Raw genomic sequence first — 22,046 nt, 5'->3', positions numbered from 1 at the left:
GCTTTCAGGTGTCTATAACAGAGAAAAGTCCCAAAATACTAAACATGTCAAACACATCATGGGATTGGTTAAATAGTTGCACATGACAAGTAGACGGGACTTTGATGAAGAGACTAGAGTGGTGACAGATCATCTTTAAAGAATTAGCCCGGCTCATTAATTCAGATCATACTACATTCCTAGCAGAAGAGACTACGAGTTGCATGCTGCTCTTCCCTTTTATCATCTGCACATTTGACAGATGTTTATGCATTCTATTCAAAATGTTCCCTTTCATGACTCATTATTACAGATTTTTAGGGTATATCCACCAGCTGATCACACTGCCTTAAAGAGGTTATGTACTTTAATAAACGCGTGCCATGCAGATAAAAACTTGGGTAAGTCGTAGTTTTCTAATAGAGGGTTATTACAGATGATTCACGGTTTGAAGCCCTCATAACTCACCTTGAATGACACAGATTCAGAAATTTGATATCAATGGAAAGAGAAACTCAAAAAGTTTTATTTAGCAAAACTGTCTACCATAAGATGGTCCTTATTGCCCATAACAACCAATTACAGCGCAGCTTTTATTTCTCAAGCTGCTGAGGTTCAAAGCGTGGAAACAGCTGTGTGTGTCTGTGCAAGTTTCATACAAAGTCCTCAGAAATCCACCATCAGAGCAAGCGGAGAATTGGACGTCCCGCAGCCGACTGTGTGGAGGATTCTGCGCAAATGTTTGTGATGTTATCCCTAACGATTGCATTTGTTACTGGCCCGGAAACCAGATGTCAGAGCAAGACTACGATCTTTCTGCAATGGTATGCAAACTCTAATAGGAAGCAATGGTTTCATGGAGTCTTTAGTGATGAAGCCGCCTTCCACCTTTCAGGCAAAAATGTAATCTCAGAATCTGGTAGAGGGAAACCCACCCATCTACATGAAGCATATGTGCAACTCCCACAAGCTGAATTTGTTTTGCGCTATAACCTGTAGGAAAGTGTGCGGCCCCTTCTTACTCCATGAGGAAACAATTTTGGGAATTTCGTAACTGGACGCTACAGATCAGCCAGAACAGGAAATCCCCGATTTCATCTTCCAACAGGATGGGGCATCCTCCTATTTCCACAACATAGTCAGAAGTGATCTGTGACTACCAAACAGATGGGTTGGCCGTGCAGATGGTGATGATAGTGAACTTCTTCCTTGGCTTCTATGTTCCCCGGACCTTACGCCTTGTGATTAGAGTCTACATGCCCCACTTACCACCCACCGTGATCTGCAGCATCACAGAAGCCATCACATCAGTCAATCATGATATGACACAACATGTATGGCAAGAACCTGAGGCTCAATGTGTGCCCAGTGACAAAGGGGGCTCACATTGATCACCTTTAATGCAAAAAACATTTTTGATGGTGAGCAAAAAACTTTTTGAGTTTCTGTTTCAATTGATATTAAATTTCTGTAGCTGAGTGTCATTGAACGGGAGTCATGAGGGTTTCAAATCGAGAAGATCATTTATAATAACCTTATATATATCCAACCCCTTCTGATCCCAATGCTATCACTGACGAATGATAATGAGACTCATGAGAGGGCAGCTTTGGGGTTGTAGAGGACTGTGCCTTAAACGTTTTGTCCAGGAAGTGTGTAGAAGTACATAGTCTACTATATTTTACTGAAGTTACTATAGCATTACCCCGATGAACTGTATCCCGAACTTAAAGGTGTTTTATAAAAAATATTATGTTATTCATTGAATATTAAAAATCTCTGCAAGTTTGACTATTTTTAAGATCGGCCAAAATGGGACGTTGACAGCAGAGATCTGGGAAGGAATGGAAACACAGAGAAGGATAAAAATGTGCAGATCTATTCATTGTACAATTAGCAAGATGTATTTATATAGTGCATGCAGATTCCTCAGCAGCACACAGAGCTTGCCATTGCCTACATTGTGCCCTAACCTCATGGGGGACTCAGAATCTAGATACTGCTCTGTGGCAGGTAACTGGGGTAGTCCATTAAGATACAAACTTCATGCAGATGTTGCCCTTGATTGAATTTGAACCCATGACCCCACTGCTGTAAGCAGAAGCGTAAGTTGAAGCTTCTGGGCCCCAATGCAAAATCTGTAACAGAGCCCTCAACTATAATGCTTTATTCATACTATTAGGCTCCCTTATGGGCCTGGGTGCAACCGAATCCCCTGCATCCCCTCTAGTTAGGCTAGGGTCACACAGGGCGGATTTTCGTCGGAAATCTCGCGGTTTGGCCGCAGCAAAAACCGCGAGATTTCCGCCGGGAGAACCGCCGCGGTTTAAGCCGCGGCGGCTTTGAAGCGGCCCGGCCGCGCTGCGGCCGGCGCTCCCATAGAGGAGAGCGCGGCCGCAGCGAAGAATGGACATGCTGCTTCTTTTGAAGCCGCAGCCGCGGTTTCAACCGGATTTACCGCAGCGGATTAGCCGTCCCGTGTGGACGAGATTTCTGAGAAATCTCATCCACATGGCTGGCTAATCCCGGGATTAGCGGCCGCGGGCGGATCTACTGCGGCAAAACCGCGGCAAATCCGCCCTGTGTGACCATAGCCTTATGCCACTGGCTGTAACAGAGCCATGCTAATCACTGCGGCACTGTGCTGTCCATTTATACAAAGTGGGAAAATACCTTTATGTTTCACCATTAGAGAAGAAGGACTTGAGAATAAAGATTTACAAGGTGGCAGAGTAACAGGACACGATTTATTGTAGCTCATTGAAAGATTTCTGTTCTTTGCAAGTGGATGGGTTCTAATAATAATTGTGTAGACTGAAGGTAGTAACCGACATTATGGTCCAGTGATGACAGAGCTTGTAGGAGTGTGCTCATGGGCAGCGTGGCACAGAAAGTTCCAAACTTGCATCGGTACAACATAGGGTTCATTACCAAAGGCTGCACAGCTGGCACATAAACCCTCAAATGTGATCACCATCTAGTCCAAAAACAAAACATTTTCTGGTATCATATCTGCATTTTCTTTCCATATGTGTCATATCCAGAATGTCTTTATTTCAGTAATGGAAATGTGAATGTGTGTTACTGTTTATAGCGTGTACATTATGTAAAATAGTACTTAACTTTATTGTTTGGTTCATAACTCAAAAAGGGATTGTATTAAAGGGAATGTGTCATCAGGAAATTACCCATTATATATATATCACATTTTTGTGTTAAACGTTTTTTTTAAGGATTTTTGGTGACTTTTTAAAAATGCTTGGTCTCAATCTGTATTTGAAAAAAAAAAAGGAAAATGCTGCATTTTTCGCACTGACCACAGAGCTTAATACTAGTCCGATACTTCCTGATCTGTAGAGAACATTTACAGCAGTTGTCTTACTAACATCACAGACAGGATTACACTCAGAGGTGACACCTATATGCAGATAAACAAGATCTACCATTCACAATCATTAATGGTTGCAGCTCACCTCCTCCCCTCCCTTCACAATAACCTGTGCGTAGTTCACAAAACATCCAGAGAACGGAATCCCATACAAGTCAATGGGTCAGCTCCTGTTCATTTTGTGAATGGCCTATGAAGCTGCTGTAAAGAATGTCTCAAAATGCTGATAAATGGAGCTCAGGCAATATGACCGCCCACATAATCATGTACAGACAACAGAATAAAAAAATTATACACTCAGAAAATAAAAACAGATTAGAAGAATGGAAAATCTTTCTCTATCTGGTTTTTATGAAAAATGTTGATGTAGTCCCTTTAAGGAGTTATTAATGTGTATTACTGAATGATTACTAAACGACTATATAGACAGATAGATAGATAGATAGATAGATAGGAGATAGATAGATAGATAGATAGATAGATAGATAGATAGATAGATAGATAGATAGATAGATAGAAAGATATTAAATAGTCCCTTTACAAAGTTATTGTATGTGTATTACTCAATGACTCGATCCTAAAGATCCTCAACATTTTATATGAATGCGATAGTAATTAGATGGATATATATATGAGATCGATCGATAGATTTGAGATAGATAGAATATAAAGTTGTATTTTTAAACTTGAATTTGTTCTAGAATGTTCCATTAAACATTTGTGTCTTTGTACCCCACTTTTCCTCCGTTTCCTCTAGGTGACTGTCCTCTACCACACAGCACCCCACCGGTTAGTCAGCTGCCTTCCCTGAGAGCGGACCATCATCATTATCCTACCATTGACGAGCCTCTTCCTCCAAGTAAAGAACTGTTTGTTCTTAATTGTTTTGTTCCATCTGTAGATCTCTGCTCACACTGCTGTCCTGGTGCTTAGAACACTGTGACCAATACATTATATGGTATTCCCATCTGAGACTTGACTGTCCTGTCATATCTACAAGATACGCCAAGAAAGTCTGATATCTGCAGGTCCCGCTGGGATCCACACCTATTTCTAGTCATGGCCCTCACTGCCCCGGCTTGGCTGAATGTGGTGGCTGGGGATGGCCAGGACTTGTGGAAACAATTGTGTGGCGGTGCTGCACTCTTTCCGTAAATCCTATAGAAATAAATCAGAGTTATGGAATCAGCGCAGCAAGCTACACTGTCTCTTTAATCCAGGAGCTGCAGGGTAGCTCCCATTGACGTCTATAGGAGATCTGCAAACAGCCTAGCACAGTCGTCTATTTCTCTTAGAACAATAGAACAATGCAGTTACACTATTGTATCAAGTAAAATATGAATGCAAGTGTGAAAAGAGCGTAATCAAATATTACTTGTTCATGTTTTAAAAATACCTTCCTTTTTTGACAGCTCTCCTAAGGCCAGATTCACAGAGTCGCATTGTGAGTTGCACTCGAGAGTCTTGGACACAACTGGTATCAGATAGCACATAGACACCGATCCATGTGCGGTCCAGTCTGTACGGACCCTGCACAAATACAGACGAGATCAGACAATGTGAAAAATCACTTGTTTGTATACCCTTATAGGCCGTAATAGGACCGTGTGCCATCTGAATGAGACCTTAAAGGGGTATAACCATCCAAGATATTTATGGTATATCCTCTGGAGCCATCTCTGTACAAGCAGAATGGAGGTCTTGTAGATTTGAATCTGAAGCCTGCAGAATTGGAAATACAGCTCATAACTATATGAGGATCAGTGCAAGAAGTAATGTTTTAGGATTACTCAGCTTTTTACATAATTTATTATACAATTAATAGCTGCTGTATTTGGGACCCCTATCTTGTGGCGCATTGCACTTCCATTGGTTTCAGAACCGCAGCAGTTAATTGTTACATAGATTCCACTGGGGGCTGAAATTGTTCTGTAGCACGGTGCATCAGCACGGTGCAACAGAAATTTGCATTCCTCTGTGCAGGGAATGTTTTTCCACTGCTCAATGATCCAATGTTTGTGCGCCTTCACCTACTGTAGTATTGCCTTTCTGTTTAGCTTAGCTATCTAAGGCACTTAAACGGGTCATCTGCTGTTACAGCCCATCGCTGCTAAGGAACAATGAGACACCTTAGCTGGAGTATAAAGTGTTGTATTCGGCTGCAAGATGCTTGACTTTGAACTGCCTGTTTGTTGCAATGATTCTCAACATCCTCCTCTGACCCCTTTTGTAAAAAAATTGCTTATGTCCACAGGATTCCCTCTTAACTGATGTTTTTCCTCTATCACACCATTCTGTGTATACTCTCAAGACCGTTGCTGCGCTATGCTGCGATCCGTGCATGTTATGCTGCGGCCTAGGGTCGCATGCCTAGTTACTATACAAGAAAGCTCCAATCGTGGAAGGGCCGGGGTCTCTAATAATGTGGGCCACTCAGTGTATATGCAGCACTAAAAAAAGTGTTTAAAGGGGAGCGTATGCCTTAGTATTGCACAAAAGCACGAAAATACGTGATTTTTGTGTAAAAATAATTTTAATAAATATTACCCAGCCGCGAACGTGACAGCCATGTTTTACACTGAGAGTCATATACACACGTCATTTTTAAGAACTTTTCTCCTAACTTGTGTTTATGTAATCTAGACTGGGAGGCACGAATTGATAGCCACGGCAGGGTGTTTTATGTGGATCATGTGAACCGCACTACAACATGGCAGAGACCTACAACAGCTGCAACGCCGGACGGAATCAGTAGGTCTGGGTCCATCCAGCAGATGGAGCAACTAAACCGCAGGTTGGTACTAGACTACATATGTCTGGAAAGCCAATACATAGTGCTGTATGGTATGAAAAAACTTCTATAACAACCATTTTATAATTATTATAGTAGGTTTCTTCTCTGTATGAGCACCAACCCAGAGACATTCATATATCTGCCCCACCATGTCTTATTAAATCACTGAATATAGATAATACCGCTGTTCATGCCTGTCTTCCCAACAAAATCTGTATGTGAGAATATGCTAAGCTACAGTTCAGTGTTAAGTAGGGAGAACATTTGGAAAAACAAAGACATAAGCATTGTAACGAAATGCCGGATCTTCAACAAAATCGTCTTCCCAATGACAACTTACGGCTGCGAAAGTTGGACACTGGAGAAAACGGACCGGAGGAAGAGCGATGCCTTCAAACTTTAATGCTGGAGGAAACTTCTACAAATTCCTTGGACCGCCAAGATCACAAACAAGATTGTACAAGCATACTAGATTGGATCAAACCAAAGTTTTCAGTGGAGGGCAAAATTACAAAACAGAGTTTCAAACAAATTCAACTATGCAACTATCACTGGAATTAGAGGTAAGTTTGAAGCAGATGAAGCCAATCAGGAGGCTGGAATCGGCACGCGTGACGGGGCGGAGCTACGCGATGACGCATAGAAGGGGGCGGAGCCAGAACGCTGCTGCTGCCGAGCCGAAGGCAGAAGACCCTTCTGCGCAAGCGCGTCTAATCGGGCGATTAGACGCTGAAGTTAGACGGAGCCATGGAGACGGGGACGCCAGCGCAAGGAAGGTAAGTGAATAACTTCTGTATGGCTCATATTAAATGCACAATGTACATTACAAAGTGCATTAATATGGCCATACAGAAGTGCTGAACCCCACTTGCTGCCACGAGACAACCCCTTTAACTTCCTCAGTTGCACCTACTGAGGTCCTGAGATTCTGCATAATATGGAGGAACATCATGTCACTTTACCAGAGGTTACAGTGTGGTGCGGCTTATCAGTGAAGGGATCCATTGGATGCTCTTTTTTGATGCTACTGTGACTGGTGCCGTTTACTCGGACTTACTGCAGCAATCTTTCATGCCGCACATTCAAGATGACTTCGAGGATGAAGAGTTTTATTTCCAACATGAAGGGAGCGCCCCCATGATGATGTACGGTCCTACCTTAATGAGAATCGGCCAAATAAGTGAATTGAATGAAGAGGTTCAGTAGAATACCCTGCGTGTTCACCAGACCTCATGTCACTAGGTGTTTTCTTATAGGGATGCTAAAAAGATAACGTTTACAGCAAAAAAAAACAGCAACAGTAAATTGAGGGTAGCCATCGAACAAGAATATGCCCAAATACCAGATGAAATTATCCGTCATGTTTGTGATCCCATTGCTTCGCGTAGTCGGCCTGCTCATCAGCTTGAAAACAGTCGGAGAGAAAAAGACAAAGACAACTATACAAAAAGAATTATTGATTTCTGTCTGTTAACACTGACTCTATAATCATTCATAGTGTGTATGCATTTTTGGGACACCCTGCATATATTATATACAGTGTATGTGTATATACATATATATACAATTTGTATTGCAATCCCACTGTTAAAATTCCAGGTCTCTGAAGTATTCTATTTAGGAAGCCATCCTCCATTAGTATTTTAAAAAAATACTACAAAGTTTTGTTAGCATCAAGAAAAGGGGGATTTCCTTTCGTCTCTGTGACTTATTTCTTTAGGTTTTTCTGCTTCTGTTTAGTAACATGCATCGCACTGCGTTGAGTGATAAGGTGCATGCTATGCTACGTGGCTCAGTAATAACGCTCCTCTATGCCTGCAGTCTGCTGACACAGCACATGACCCGGTATAACGGAGTCGTCTCTAGCTGTAGCCTTCTAACCTTTCTTCGCCACTAATGACCAACACTTACTATGCCCGAATAACGACAAAAACGTATTATCTTTTGGATAATTTAACCAAAGCAGCCATTTTATTACAAACAGGATTTACATATAATTAACATAAAACTGGCTCAATTCAACCATCAACTCATTAATTAACATTCACCAGAAGAGGGGAGGTCCTTGGAGCCCCAAAATCTGTCACCACTTAAAGGGAAATATCCCAATTGCTTCCAGACGCACTCCAACTGACTCGGAGACCCACTAGCCTTTAGAAGGCTAGACACACCACCATCTCTGCAAGGCCTTCCCCCTGTCAGAGCCAAGAGGCGATAGAACCAACAGCAACCTTTAATTAAAGGGGGGGGGGAGGTGGCTATCCACCCCCTGCCTTCACCCCGCAACAAATTTTTTTTACCTGACTTCAAGGACCCCCCCACCCGCCGCAGCCACAACAATGTTATTTACTCTCCCACCAACCCTTCTCTAAATGCTCCCATTAACCATACCATCCCCTAAAATATGTAGCCTCTATATGGCGGGAGAGTGGAAGCTGACTGTGTCCTCTTCTCCTCTGATGTCTTCCAACAGTCTTCCCCGCTCTGCCCCTCCCCCTGCTACATCCCCACTCTATTGTTTACTGTTAACCCTGTCACGTGGGCCTCCACCTAGGGCCCTGCAGGCCTATGTTATGGCGGGCCCTTAGTACAGAGTATATTGACTAACTTCTATTACGCTGCAGTTTGAGGAATCAGCTATCATGGCTCGTTACTGCATGGAAGCCACTCAGAAGCTCCACAAGATAAAATAGCCAATACTATACTTACAAAGCAGTACAAATAGTCCCCTTTCACAAAGGTAGTAGTCTATACATAAAAGTGGTGGGATGTACTTGAACGTTCCCTAATTGTAGAGCACTGTGCTAGATACAATACAGTCAGGGCACTTTTATTGTACTAATTGAACATTTTTATATACTGAAAAATTAAGGTACCAAAATATCCAGAGGACCATTGCAACAGAAAGACCAGAAGAAGAAGCTGTTGGACGAAGCGATCGACTCCCTGGGGTTGGCGATTCAGAAACTGACCTGTTGCAGCAAAATTCAGGTACGGCTATTTATGTTTAGCAAAAAATAGAAAATAGTAGTATACAATAATATGAATCCAAAGGGTTAAATTGATGCCATCTTCAGTTAAAGGGCTTTTCCAACCTTAGACACTTATGACAAATCCACAGTTCTCTCAACAGACAGCCGGATCTAACATAAACATCTTAGCTTGATGTGGTGCAGTTTGTTGTCAAAACAACTCTGCCCTCATGTGAATGCATTATGTAACTACAGGCTTTGCCTTACTCTCACTCATGATCACCATAGCATCTACACTCTTATGAAAGCGGTCTAAAAGAAAATATATCTTTGCTGTCCATAGCAACCAATCACAGCACCACTTTCACTTCTAATACTACTGATGTAAAATGAAAGCTGCGCTGTGATTGGTTGCTATGGCCAACAAATATTTTGTTTTAGACAGCTTTGATAAGAGTGTGATGCCCGACTAATCTTCCATGGCCCACCCTGTATAACAAACTGCATTGGAATGTGTTTACCAGGAAATATATTCAGAACTTGCTCTAAGGATAAATGAGAAGCCTGCGGAGGCTTTTGAGAAATTACACCAGTGTCTACAGAAGTAAGTCACTGGGGCAACATGCAAAGGGACCTCCAGGTTGGTTTGCCCTGAGTTCTTTGTATATTGGAAATAGTTGACACCTTTGCGTTAAAACTCTTTTAATGCCACTGTATCATATACCTGAGCCTGGATGTAGGTATAGATTGCTGTCGCCGTCCTGAGATCGGCTTTCTATGTCATAAATAGCTAAGATGGAAAAACTCTTTAACTTTTTCCTATCACATAAGAATATGAATACTTTTTTAATTGCCCTTCTCCCACCCCACCAGTTTGCCATCTCTATCCCTAATATATTCTATCCCAACAAACATATAAGGGCATATAAAAATGTAAAAATAAATATTTTTTTAATCATACCAGGTCCGTATTGCGTATTTTACACTTAGCCCTCACTAATAATGTAAGTCATATTACACAGATTACTGTGAACGGCCCAGACCCATATAAATAACACAGAACTAGGGCTGGAGGTACCGTAAATGGTGTCCCTGTTTTTTTATTCATTAATCCTTAAAAGTATTAACTCTATGGAGTAACTCAGTAATATGGCCAACATTTAGTTAAAGGGGTTGTCCCGCGTCGAAACGGGTTTTGTTTTTTTTTCAATAGCCCCCCCGTTCGGCGCGAGACAAACCCGATGCAGGGATAAAAATAAAAAAAAACAGATGGTACTTACCCGAATCCCCGCACTCCGGTGACTTCTTACTTACCTTGCGAAGATGGCCGCCGGGATCTTCACCCACGGTGGACCGCAGGTCTTCTGTGCGTTCCATTGCCGATTCCAGCCTCCTGATTGGCTGGAATCGGCACACGTGATGGGGCGGAGCTACGCAATGACGCTTAGAAGGGGGCGGAGCCAGAACTCCGCTGCTGCCGAGACCCAAGAGAAGGGAGAAGACCGGACTGCGCAAGCGCGTCTAATCGGGCGATTAGACGCTGAAAATTAGACGGCACGATGGAGACGAGGACGCCAGCAACGGAACAGGTAAGTGAATAACTTCTGTATGGCTCATAATTAATGCACAATGTACATTACAAAGTGCATTAATATGGCCATACAGAAGTGTATACCCCAACTTTGTTTCGCGGGACAACCCCTTTAATGAATATTAACAACTATATAATTGGCAAGGGTACGAAACTGCCAACTATCTGTGATTCCTTATATAAGGCAAATGAACTCAAACTGTATGTTTTAACTTAGAATGGAGACATTTCAGTCAGTCACTTCAGAGTCTATAAGCTTGTACCTCCTGCCAATCACCCAATCCCCTTTAGCGCATTTTCACTACATTAATGAAGATGCCTGACACAACTTTCTAAGCCAGTTCTCAGTGATTTGAAGGTCCTTTTGCTTTCTGGATTAGCTTGAACCTGAGTGGTGATGAATTTAAAGAGCAATTAGAGAGCTCAAAGAATTACAATAGCCCCATCCTTTAGGATGATACCGTGGCAACTTTTATAGAAAATGGGGTCCTGGGCATTAGTCACAATACCACCCTTTCCCAATACCTTGCCATTTTTTGACACTTTTTCTCGAAATTTTCAAAAGCTCCTCAGTGCAGAAGAATATTTTTCTGCCCCACATTTAGGTTGCTCCTGGGTCCTGGACATTTCCACATTTTGCCATGCCCCTAAAACTAGCCCTGTCAAGATAATTTTTTTCATGGATCTTACTTTCAAAAACAACCTTCACTTCAATGAACTTCAATAATGAAAGTCACTATTTTTTCTCTTATCTAAATTACATACAATCAAGCTTTAAAAATCACCATTATGATGGATGAGAAGAGCATTTTCCATTATGTTGTTCCAGTGGTAGATTTTATTTTTCCTACAGAAGGCAACAAACTTCACCTTTATAACTTTCCTTTACTCATTTTGTTTTGATTTTCAGCTACATCTAATTTTCTTTCCTATTCACAACCAAACTGATAATTAAAAGTCTTCCGATTTTTCTCTTCTTGAAATTTGTCCCTAGTTCCTCTATCGCTTGTGAAGAATTTCAAGTGACCTAACAGCTTTGTTCTAATTGTATAATTGTCATCTGACCACCCGCAATGGTAGCGAAAACCCAGCCAAATTTAGAATTTAGCTTTGTGTCTAAAAGAATAAACCATCATACAACAATTAAAGCAAAGGATTTACATAATTTATGTACAGAATATTCACACAGATTAAATGTAGGTTTTCTTTCCTGTCACTTTGTATTGAAATATAACCTTTATTGTTACGTCCATGTAGAGCCTATTCTACATGGGCATAAGGGTAATATCCAAACGGGACATAAATATTCAATTGCTGAGAACTAAATGTATAAATAACAAAACCAAAATATGAGGGCAAAAGGAATCTGACCCTAAAATACAGGCAGGATAGTTCTTGGCCTAAAAGTGGAGCGCTCGCCCTGCTGAGGGTAACCCACATCACAAACCTGGTGTGACTCTAACGTACCCTAAGATAACAGGGTGTTGTGGCTAAGCATAGCTGCCTGCCATTATAATATATGTAGAGTACCAGTCAAAACTTTGCACACACCTTTTCATCCCATGCTGCTTCTCATTTTTTTGTTGTTTTTTCTACTTTATAGATTCATATCCCAGACATAAAAACTATAAACAAAAAGTGTTGAGCAAACCAGAATTTGTTTAATATTTTAGATTCTTCAAAGTAGCTTTGGTGACAACTTTACATACTCTTATAGTCTCTCAATCAGCTTCATGAGGTAGTCACCTGGAATGGTTTTCCAACAGTCTTCAAGTAGTTTACAGAGGTTCTGAGCACTTGTTGGCAGCTGTTCCTTCACTCCGTTGTCCAACTCATTCCAAACCATCTCAATTGGGCTTAGGTTGGTTACTTGTGGAGGCCATGACATCTGACACTGCACTCCATCACCCTTCTTCTTGGTTATAGAGCCATTACATAGACTAGTGTTGTGTTTGGGGTCATTGTCCTGTTGAAAAACAAAGGATGGTCCTACTAAGCACAAACCAGATGGGATGGCATGTCACTGCAGAATGTTTCGGTAGCCATGCTGGTTAACTGTGACTTGAATTTTGAATTAATCACCAACAGTGTCACACCTCCTCCTCCATGCTTCACGATGGAAACCACTGATGTATAAACCATCTGCTCTCCTATTCTGTGTCTCACAAAGACATGACAGTTGGAACCAAAAATCTCAAATTTTGACCAAAAAAAAGATACAGCCCTTGAAAGAACTTTCATTACCGTGACAGGACCCAAGCGGCAAGTATTTTTTTACTACAACCAGGAATAATTTTCAGAGAAGAGCTTATATTTAAAGCCCTTCCTCGAAAATCATTATGGGGATGTCGGCATCCTATTGCTTTCAATGGGGCCGTCGGCAGTGGCATCCCCAATTAAAGCAATGGGAGAGCTTCACAGCTGTGGTAGGGGGTATTTTTTACTCCCTGCGAGGAGTCCCATTGCCACTGAACACTGTGACAGTGGTATTACAGTGTTCAGGGACAAGAGGACTCCCCGCGGCGAATATTGACATGCACCATGGACTTATGGTGCGTGCATGTCTTATGTTTTGCAGGTGCGCCCGTTTGCACGCCTGTAAAAGACGGACATGTGAAGACACTATAGGAAATCAATGGTTTCAATAGACGCGTGGTTTTGTGCAAACGTATGTACACACATAAACATGCTCGTCTAAGCCCTTAGGCTGTAAATATCTGCATTCGTGACTCAATATGAAGACTTCATGGAAATCATTGTAAATCAAAGCTATGTAAAATGGCCTTACTGCTACTTTAAGGGCCTCATGTATTAAATCTATCTTATTGTTCCTGGCAACCAATTAGAATCAGCTTTTATTTTCTAATCTGTACAGTTAAAATAAAAGCTGAATTCTAATTGGTTGCATCCACAACGAGCGCTGACATCATTCGCGCACTAACGCAGGTGTCTACACTTTTTATTCTGCAGAGTTAAGAAGAGACGCGACGTTAACACCAATAAACTCTCAGAAAATCACCCTGTTACTACAGTCTCCAGCGGTCAAGTTTATAACCAATCCGGAGTTTTTTACTGTGCTGCATGCAAACTACGTGAGTATTTGTTGTACTTGGCAGGGATAAACTGTGAAACACTTGGGAAAATAATCTTCATCTGGCAAATAAAGCATAAAATCTAACTTGTCTAAAAGAACAGCTGGCCTTGCTGCCTGTAGCAACCGAACGGCAGCCTCCATTTTTTACGGAGCATTTTTTTAATCTTTGCTTGCCATGGGCAACAAGGTCAGTTTGGTTTTGATAATTTTCTATTGGTTTCTGTAAACAAAGGGGACGTTGTATCAATTTTATGTATTTCCCCTATGTTTAGAGGAAAGCAGGTATCATCACCAACATAGAAAGGATTTCTTTACTGTTAGAGCAGTTAGACTGTGGAACTCTCTGCCTGAGGACGTAGTGATGGCAAAATCCAGGACCAAGCGCTGTGAATACATGGTGCTTGGTCCCGGGCGGAATAAGTTGATGCTATACAAAAAGATTATTATTATTAATTATTATCATTATATAGCGCAGGATTGAAGTTCCTGCTCCTGCAATGTAGCAGGAGCAGGTTAGGTTCTCAGCCGAGGACTCAGAGGAGAAGGCAGAAGCGGTTTTTAATCCCTTCCCGTATAGGTACGTCATGGAGCGGCGAGGTATTAATGCAGAGAGGTCGCGGGACGACCTCTCTGCATACAGCGCGGGGTCAGCTCTTTAATACAGCTGACACCCGTGGGCAATTCTGACAGCGGAATTTAAATCCCCCGAACATCCCCCCCCCCCCCGGTGAGATTGGGGAGCCGTGCAGGTGTCATGGCGGCCGGGGGCCTTTAGACAGGCCCCAGGGCTGCCTTAGCAGACTGCCTATCAAGCCATCCCCGTGGGGTGGCTTGATAGACTGCCTATCAGAATGCAGTATGACGTAATGCTATAGCATTACGTCATATTGCAGGAGCGTTCAAAGCATCTCTGCTTGTAGTCCCCCAGGGGGACTTTAAAGTAAAGTTAAAAAAAAAATCAATAAAGTTTTTTAAATTGTAAAAAAAAAAAGTTATAAAAGTTTAAATCACCTCCCTTTTGTCATATCTATTATTAAAAAATCAAAATCATAAATTAAAAATATGCATTTGGTATCGCCGCGTCCATAAAAGTCCGATCTATCAAAGTAGTGCATTATTTTTCCCGCACGGTAAACGTCGTCCAAAAATAAAGAACGCCAGAAATGCATTTTTTTAGTTGCCCTGTCTCCCAGAAAAAACGCAATAAAAAGCGATTAAAAAGTCATATGTATTCCAAATTGGTACTATCAGAAACTACAGGACATCATGCAAAAAGTGAGCCCTCGCTCAACTACGTCGACAGAAAAATCAAAAAGCTATCGCGCGCACAAAATGACCGCAGAAAATAATTGAAAAAAATTAAATGTCTTTGAAAAAAAAAAGAGTAGTACAGTAAAAAAAAACCTATACAAGTTTGGTATCGTAGTAATCGTACTGACCCATAGAATAATGTTATCATGTCGCTTTTGTTGCTGTTTGTGCGCCGTAGAAACAAGACGCACTGAAAGATGGCGAAATGTCGTTTTTTTTTTTCATTTTACTCCACTTAGAATTTTTTAAAAGTTTTTCAGTACATTATATGGTACTTTAAATAGCACCATTGAAATATACAACTCGTCCCACAAAAAACAAGCCCTCATACAGCGACGTCGATGGATAAATAAAGGAGTTATGATTTTTTTGAAGGGGGGAGGAAAAAACGAAAATGGAAAAAGAAAAAGGGGCCGCGTCATTAAGGGGTTAATAAGCGCTATGTACAGAATGCAGGAAGTGGCACTAGTGTTTTCTGCATAGGACCTGGCGATCTTGTGACCACCGGTGACCCCCAACATGTCAAAGATGCAGGGTCTTAGAAGACCCCTGGCCAGCTCTGACAGTGACTACCATCACACTAGGGGGATGTTTTGTCTGTATCCGGGGCTCCTGTGGATGCAGCTCTTATGGATGCCCCAGCTACAGTGGAAAAATGTGAAAGAAAAAAAAGAATACAATGTAAATATCCCTCAGAGGTCTTATATTATGGCATGGGGGTCATAGATGTTAAAAAAATTACAAAAATATCTCATGGATGCAATACCTACAGGTCCGCAGTTACCTTGGAAAGGTGAAACCTGCCCAGGGCTGGAACATAAATCTCACCCAGACATACAGTGTCACTGCTTTATAATCAGCTACTGGAGGAGCGACTTGATGGTCACGCTCCCAGGTGGATAATCGCATGGGAGGAGGCTCTGGGCCGGTCCTTCCCCGGAGAGCTCTGGGACGAAGTATTCCAATATACCCACAAAATGTCGGTGGCCAGTAGGCTACTAGAGTTAAACTTTAAGATACTATCAAGATGGTATATGACACCGGAGAGGCTACATTCCTTCTTCCCGTCGTCCCCGAACACTTGCTAGCGGTGCCATACGGGGGTGGGTTCGATGCTCCACATATGGTGGGAGTGCCCCATGGTCGCACCCATCTGGCAAGACATGAAACATCTATTTGAGAAAGTGTGCAGGGAACCGCTGGCCTTGACACCCGAATTGGCTCTCCTACAAAAGTGCTTTCTCCTGCCAACGAGCTGAAATCAATTGCAATTCTGTTCTATTGAATTCCATGGAAACTGTCCATCCCGCAGCTCTTCCACAATGAGCATTGCAGAAGGGTTTCGGGATCCGCGTCATCACCTAGCAATGGCACGGGAGAATCTGTACTGTGCATGTGTGCTGGCACGCCGGCCGACACATCCACAGTTCTTCTGCTGCCTGCACACAAAGACAACTTGACAGGTACGCAGGCGTACAGGGTTGGATTCTGCTGCGGAATGCCGCCGCTGGAATCTGACCCGTTCGTGTGCAGGTGGCCTATGTGTCACAAAAAAATGCAGCAAAAATAATTAGGGCAGGCCAGGAAAAACAATAGGGCCATAAAACCACCACATGGGTAAATTGCTAAAAAGTGTTTGGACGGAAGCACTCTGGTCTTAAAGAGGTTGAAATTGTGCTGTTCACCCATGTAAACAGACTGCGGGTTAGCTCTGACATAACTGCTTCAGGACAGACTCCTGTGCACAGAACCTTTAGGGACCTTTCACATGGGAAAGATCCTTTTCAGCTCCTTTGCAGTATTCATGTGCTGCTGCTCAAGCTCCATCAGATTCCGGATCTACAGAACGTACAAGGATCTGTATTCATCTATATAAAATGACGCAAACTAACAGGAATGTGCCGTCTAAACTATTATTACATGTCAGCACAATGGTGATGACCGGCAGATATTCTCCAATCTTGGCCAACCACTACTGTTTCCATCACTCCCATGGAAGTGAATGGGAAATATGGAAACAGCAATGTAAATCAAGCTACTTTGTTTCTGCAGCCCAGGAGTGAAGATAACAGTTTAGCTCACTGTATTATCCTGTTTGTGTAACTTCCATTGACTATTATGGTAGTTATGAAAATAGCAAAGTGCACGTGGCTGTCTTCATCTTTCCAACCAGCCCCATAACCTCATAAAGTCTAGTCGGGAACAGTGAAGGCTAGAGCAGGAAGTAGGTGCCAATCCCAAAAATGGGACCCACATGTCACTTTCATGGTATATCCTGTGGATATAAAATTCTGAAATTGAAATAGCCCTTTAAGAGGAAAGCTGCAGAATGCAGGTTTTTCCTTTTTTTTTTGCTTTTGTGAATAAAACATCATGTGATTTAAAAAATGGCAGACTACAGGGTTAGTGAAAGTAAACTGCCACAACTCAAAGCCTCTGCTGCTCTAAGGAGACGAAATTCGGACAATGGCCACTTTAGATGATGTTATGTAAAAAACTAATTAGTAAAAAGGTCAATAGGGGACCCCGTAGTGGATCAGGTCTACTGTGACAGACCAGCTTCGGTGTCAGACCTGAAGAACAGCATTCTTCGGCACGTTAGAGTGATTAAAGCTAAAAATATGAAGAGCATTGTTGGAAACCAAGGGGACTTCTTGAACATTTGTAGCGTGACTTGTATAGTTACAGCGCCACCTATTGGTGACATTTTTGCTAAACATTTTTTTCATAAATGGTGAATGCATCATCTGAAGTGGATGTTGTCTGAATTTTGTCTCAGCAGCAGAACGCCAGAGGCCTCTGAGTTGAGGCAGTTTAATTTTGTTAACCCTGTACTTCCTAGGGACATGAAGAGAAAGGGTGAGGACCCAGAGCAGAAAAAAAACAAAACACATTCAGCATCGTATTATAGAAAACGAAGCTCCACCACTTATTTTCCCCATAGTAGAAGAAAAGTGTGGCATGGTTGGCATCCTGGCTTCCCTCATTTGTTTGCTAATATTGTGGGAGAAGGAGCCTGTACAGGTTCACACCATCATGTTGTAAATTGCTGCTGAAAAACATCTTTTTAATTATTTTGGCATATTATACCATTTGAATACGGCAGAGTATGGTTGAATAAGTACATGTTATGGAGCATCCACACCGCGTTTCACTCCATGTCCCCAAGTTTCATCCCAAGGCTCCGCCTAAAACCCCGAAGCGAAATTCAGATGGAGCCCCGAACATCCATAGACTGCCATTAGTCAGATAAGTTCTCCGCTTGACTAGATTTCCATTTGTTTCCGGCATTTGTGCCAGACGGAATAGCATACTTGGCCTCACTGTTCTGTTCCTCGCAAATGCTGGAAAATTAACAAAAACTTTGCCGTTTTAGGTATGACAGCCTGTGTCTCCATCTGAATATTGATTTGAAGGGTGTAGATGGAACCCAGTACCTTGAGACAGAGACACATGGCAGGCTGAATCCTAAGTTTTCTTAAATGACTTAAAAATTAACGACACTTCACAGAATATCAGGACTAAATGCCCCCTAGAGGCAAAAAAATTAGTCAAAGCCGCAAAAGTTTTTAGATTCACAGAAACAGGTACTGTATTCTAAGTTAAAATTTACATTTTATTAGTCAAATTTTATTTTAAAAAAACTAACTGCTCCCTATTATAAACCTACCTGCTCCCAAAGTATAAATATAGATGGGCCAGCAGAGTAACCGCCCCAAAAGGGGCAACCCCACACTGAAACCTAAATTACGTCTACCTATATTCCCTAACTAAAAAATAAGGAAAAGATAAGATGAGGGGGAAGTACTAAATACCCAGGTCAGAAAAAAAAGGAGACCTGATCCAAAATAATTTTAAAAAAAAATTAACAAAAAAATCCCACCACCAAAATGAAAAAATACAGACAAACAGATACAAAAATATATTTAACATAAAATACTCATAACATCAAATAATACAGATTGCTTTTCTATTCTTACCCGTCTCACCCAAAGATTCAAAGGACTCATCAGGGTTCATCAGCGTTACTGAGTGATGATATAATATGTAACATATATAGTGGCCATGGTTACATGCATTTAAACCGATTCGCACTTGCATCATTCAAGTGCAATCTCATTTTTCATAAATGCATATATAGACTTGGATGGGTGATTATCATATGAAAATCACACCAAAAGAGCATGTGCTGCGATATTTTTTTCACTCAGACTATGGGTGGCTTCATACGAGCGTGTTTGTGCGTACATAGGTGCGTACATATGTGCGCACCCCTGTACACGCAAAAGCACGCGTGTATGCAGGTGCGCGCATTGCCTTTAAATATAAGCTCTTCCCTGAAAAACAACCATTTTAGTGTAAAAATTTATAAATTTAAATGTAAAAATGTATATACATATACATACACACACTTACCTGTCCGCTGCTGCCGTGTCCCCTGCCGGGATGAAGAACATATCTGCCACATGCAGCAGATGTTGTTTTTATCCCTGCGGGGAGTAAAGAATTCCCTGCTGCACCTGTCACGGATGTGACAGATGCAGCAAATGAATTCTTCATCCCACGGGGAATAAAGAATTCCCTAGCGCAGCTGTCACAGATGATGGCTGCAATAGAGGATCTAGCTGCCGGCACCCATTAATTGTTTTTCAGGGAAGGGCTTTAAATATAAGCCCTTCCCTAAAAAAACAAGGCAAATTAGTGTTAAAAAAAAACCACATACTGACCTTCCTTCAGCTGCCGGGGCTCAGCTACGTCCTCTTTGCGCTGTCCCCTGCTCTGCAATGAAGTTCTTTCAGCAGGCGGGGAATTAAAATCCCCGCCTGCTGAAAGAGCTGCTTCTGATTGGCTGAGGCGATCACAGGCAGCTCTCACCTGTCATTTATTCATTCAGGGAGAGCTGCCTGTGATTGAGTCTTTATAGTAATGCACAGTTAAATATATAGCGCAACTGTAGGTGGCCTCATTCATTGTAGGCGTAATATCAACCGTATCTTAATATGTTCTGTAAGTTTTATTTTGGAAGCAGATGTCCCCGTGGTGGTTAATTAATTGCAATTATATAATACTAGTAGCAATAATACCATATTTGATGTGGTTGTGACCAGCGCCTCTGCTCCGTACACCACAGACACATATTTATGGGCTCGGCCGCCAGTTCTCAGTGCTGCACCTGGATTCTGTAAAATTCATTTGCATTTTCCATCATTAAAATGTGTTTTCTATTAGGAAAAACTTCAGTCATTGAGTGAGACGGCGTCAGAACCCCGCCGAGATGTCAGCAAGAATATGCATTTAGAATGTCCTAAAATGAATTACGCATACAGGTGACATGAGTATAAGGGGTTACAGACTGAAATACACAGCTCCGCCTGCCTAACGAGTCTAAGGGCTCATTTACACCAGCGTATGTGCGATTTCCCATAATCTTTAAGTAACCAAAAAGGCTGCCGATAGGCAGAAACATGCAGTTCACATAAAAAAATGAAAATTTAAATGTATAAAAAATAACATTTTTTAAAACCCACATATTTAGTATAACCGTTTCCGTAATGACTTGTACAATACATTAAACACACTCTTTATCCTGCACTGCAAGATCAGTAAAAATTAAAATTAAAAGCAAAATGCTTATTTTACCTCCTAAAAAAATTGCAATAAAAGTGATTTAAAAAAGTATTTTCCCCAAAATGGTACGCAAAAAATAACCCCCTACAGAGCTGAGTTCATGGAAAAATCAAGAAGTTATGGGACTTTGAATGCAACAATCTAATTTTTAAAGAAATCCAAAAAAAGGGTTTTTGATTGTGCAAAAATAGAAAACCCTAAACAGAAAAAAAAATATTTTGGTATCATGGTACTGACCCACGGGAAAAATCTATCATGTCATGTACCGTATATACCGGCGTATAAGACGACTTTTGAACCCCGAAAAATCTGCTCTGAAGTCGGGGGTCGTCTTATACGCCGGTAATACAAAAAAAAAAGTGTCAAAAAAAAAAAAAAAATCAGTACTCACCTCCCCCGGCGGTCTGTCGCGCTCCGGCAGGCTATCGCTCCCATCTGGTCCCGGCAGAACATTGCTTTCTGAATGCGGGGCTTGAAATCCCCGCCTCCAGAAAGCTAATACACACGCCGTCAGCCAGTTACAGCCATTCAATGACATCATTGAATGGCTGTGATTGGCTGAAGGCGCACGTGTGTTTTAGCCAATCACAGCCATTCAATGATGTCATTGAATGGCTGTAACTGGCTGACGGCGTGTGTATTAGCTTTCTGGAGGTGGGGATTTCAAGCCCCGCATTCAGAAAGCAATGTTCTGCCGGGACCAGATGGGAGCGATAGCCTGCCGGAGCGCGACAGAACGCCGGGGGAGGTGAGTACTGATTTTTTTTTTTCTCCACTGTATTACCAGCGTATAAGGTGAAAGTTGGGGGGTCGTCTTATACGCCGGTATATACGGTAGGCCTCAGTCAGATGGGCGTTTTTATGTTCGCATGTTTTTTGCGTTTGCGATCCGCATCTATATAGAACCAATGCTTTTCAATGGCAGCGGTCACATGTCCGAATTTTACATCCGCATAAAGTTCGCACCTACAAAAGAGAGAACATAGGGGTGGCAATGAACGTGGGCAGGCATTTTTTTCTTTACACGCGCAGTGCGATCTTTTTTACGTGCGAATAAACGCCCGTTTGACTGAGCTCTTATGCTGCATGGTTAACTCTGTAAAAAAAAAACACTAACAGAATTGCTGTGTTTTCTCTCCCTGCCCTTTACAAAAATATGTATAAAGGTTTTACGATACATTGTATGTTACCAAAAATGTTACCAATAGAAACTATAGTTCCCCACACAAGCCTCATACGGCCGTGTCGACGGAAAAAGTTATGGCTTTTGAAAAAGTGGAGATTAGAAC

General features: G+C 41.8%; 1 protein-coding gene across 2 annotated transcripts in view; it reads left to right on the top strand.

The window, feature by feature from the left end:
- Positions 1–22,046, top strand: part of LOC136590990 (E3 ubiquitin-protein ligase HECW1-like) — a 186,977-nt gene that overhangs the window by 104,919 nt on the left and 60,012 nt on the right. For both annotated transcript variants that reach the window (XM_066588455.1, XM_066588456.1), the window contains 4 exons: positions 4,125–4,226; positions 6,011–6,161; positions 9,034–9,152; positions 13,695–13,816. In XM_066588455.1, the coding sequence (XP_066444552.1) occupies positions 4,125–4,226; positions 6,011–6,161; positions 9,034–9,152; positions 13,695–13,816 (494 nt within the window). The remainder of the gene's footprint in view (positions 1–4,124; positions 4,227–6,010; positions 6,162–9,033; positions 9,153–13,694; positions 13,817–22,046) is intronic.

Source organism: Eleutherodactylus coqui, unplaced genomic scaffold (assembly GCF_035609145.1).
Source record: "Eleutherodactylus coqui strain aEleCoq1 unplaced genomic scaffold, aEleCoq1.hap1 HAP1_SCAFFOLD_26, whole genome shotgun sequence".
Taxonomy (NCBI): Eukaryota; Metazoa; Chordata; class Amphibia; order Anura; family Eleutherodactylidae; genus Eleutherodactylus; species Eleutherodactylus coqui.
The sequence above is the reverse complement of the archived record's forward strand: the minus strand, read 5'-3'. Positions and strand labels throughout refer to the sequence as shown.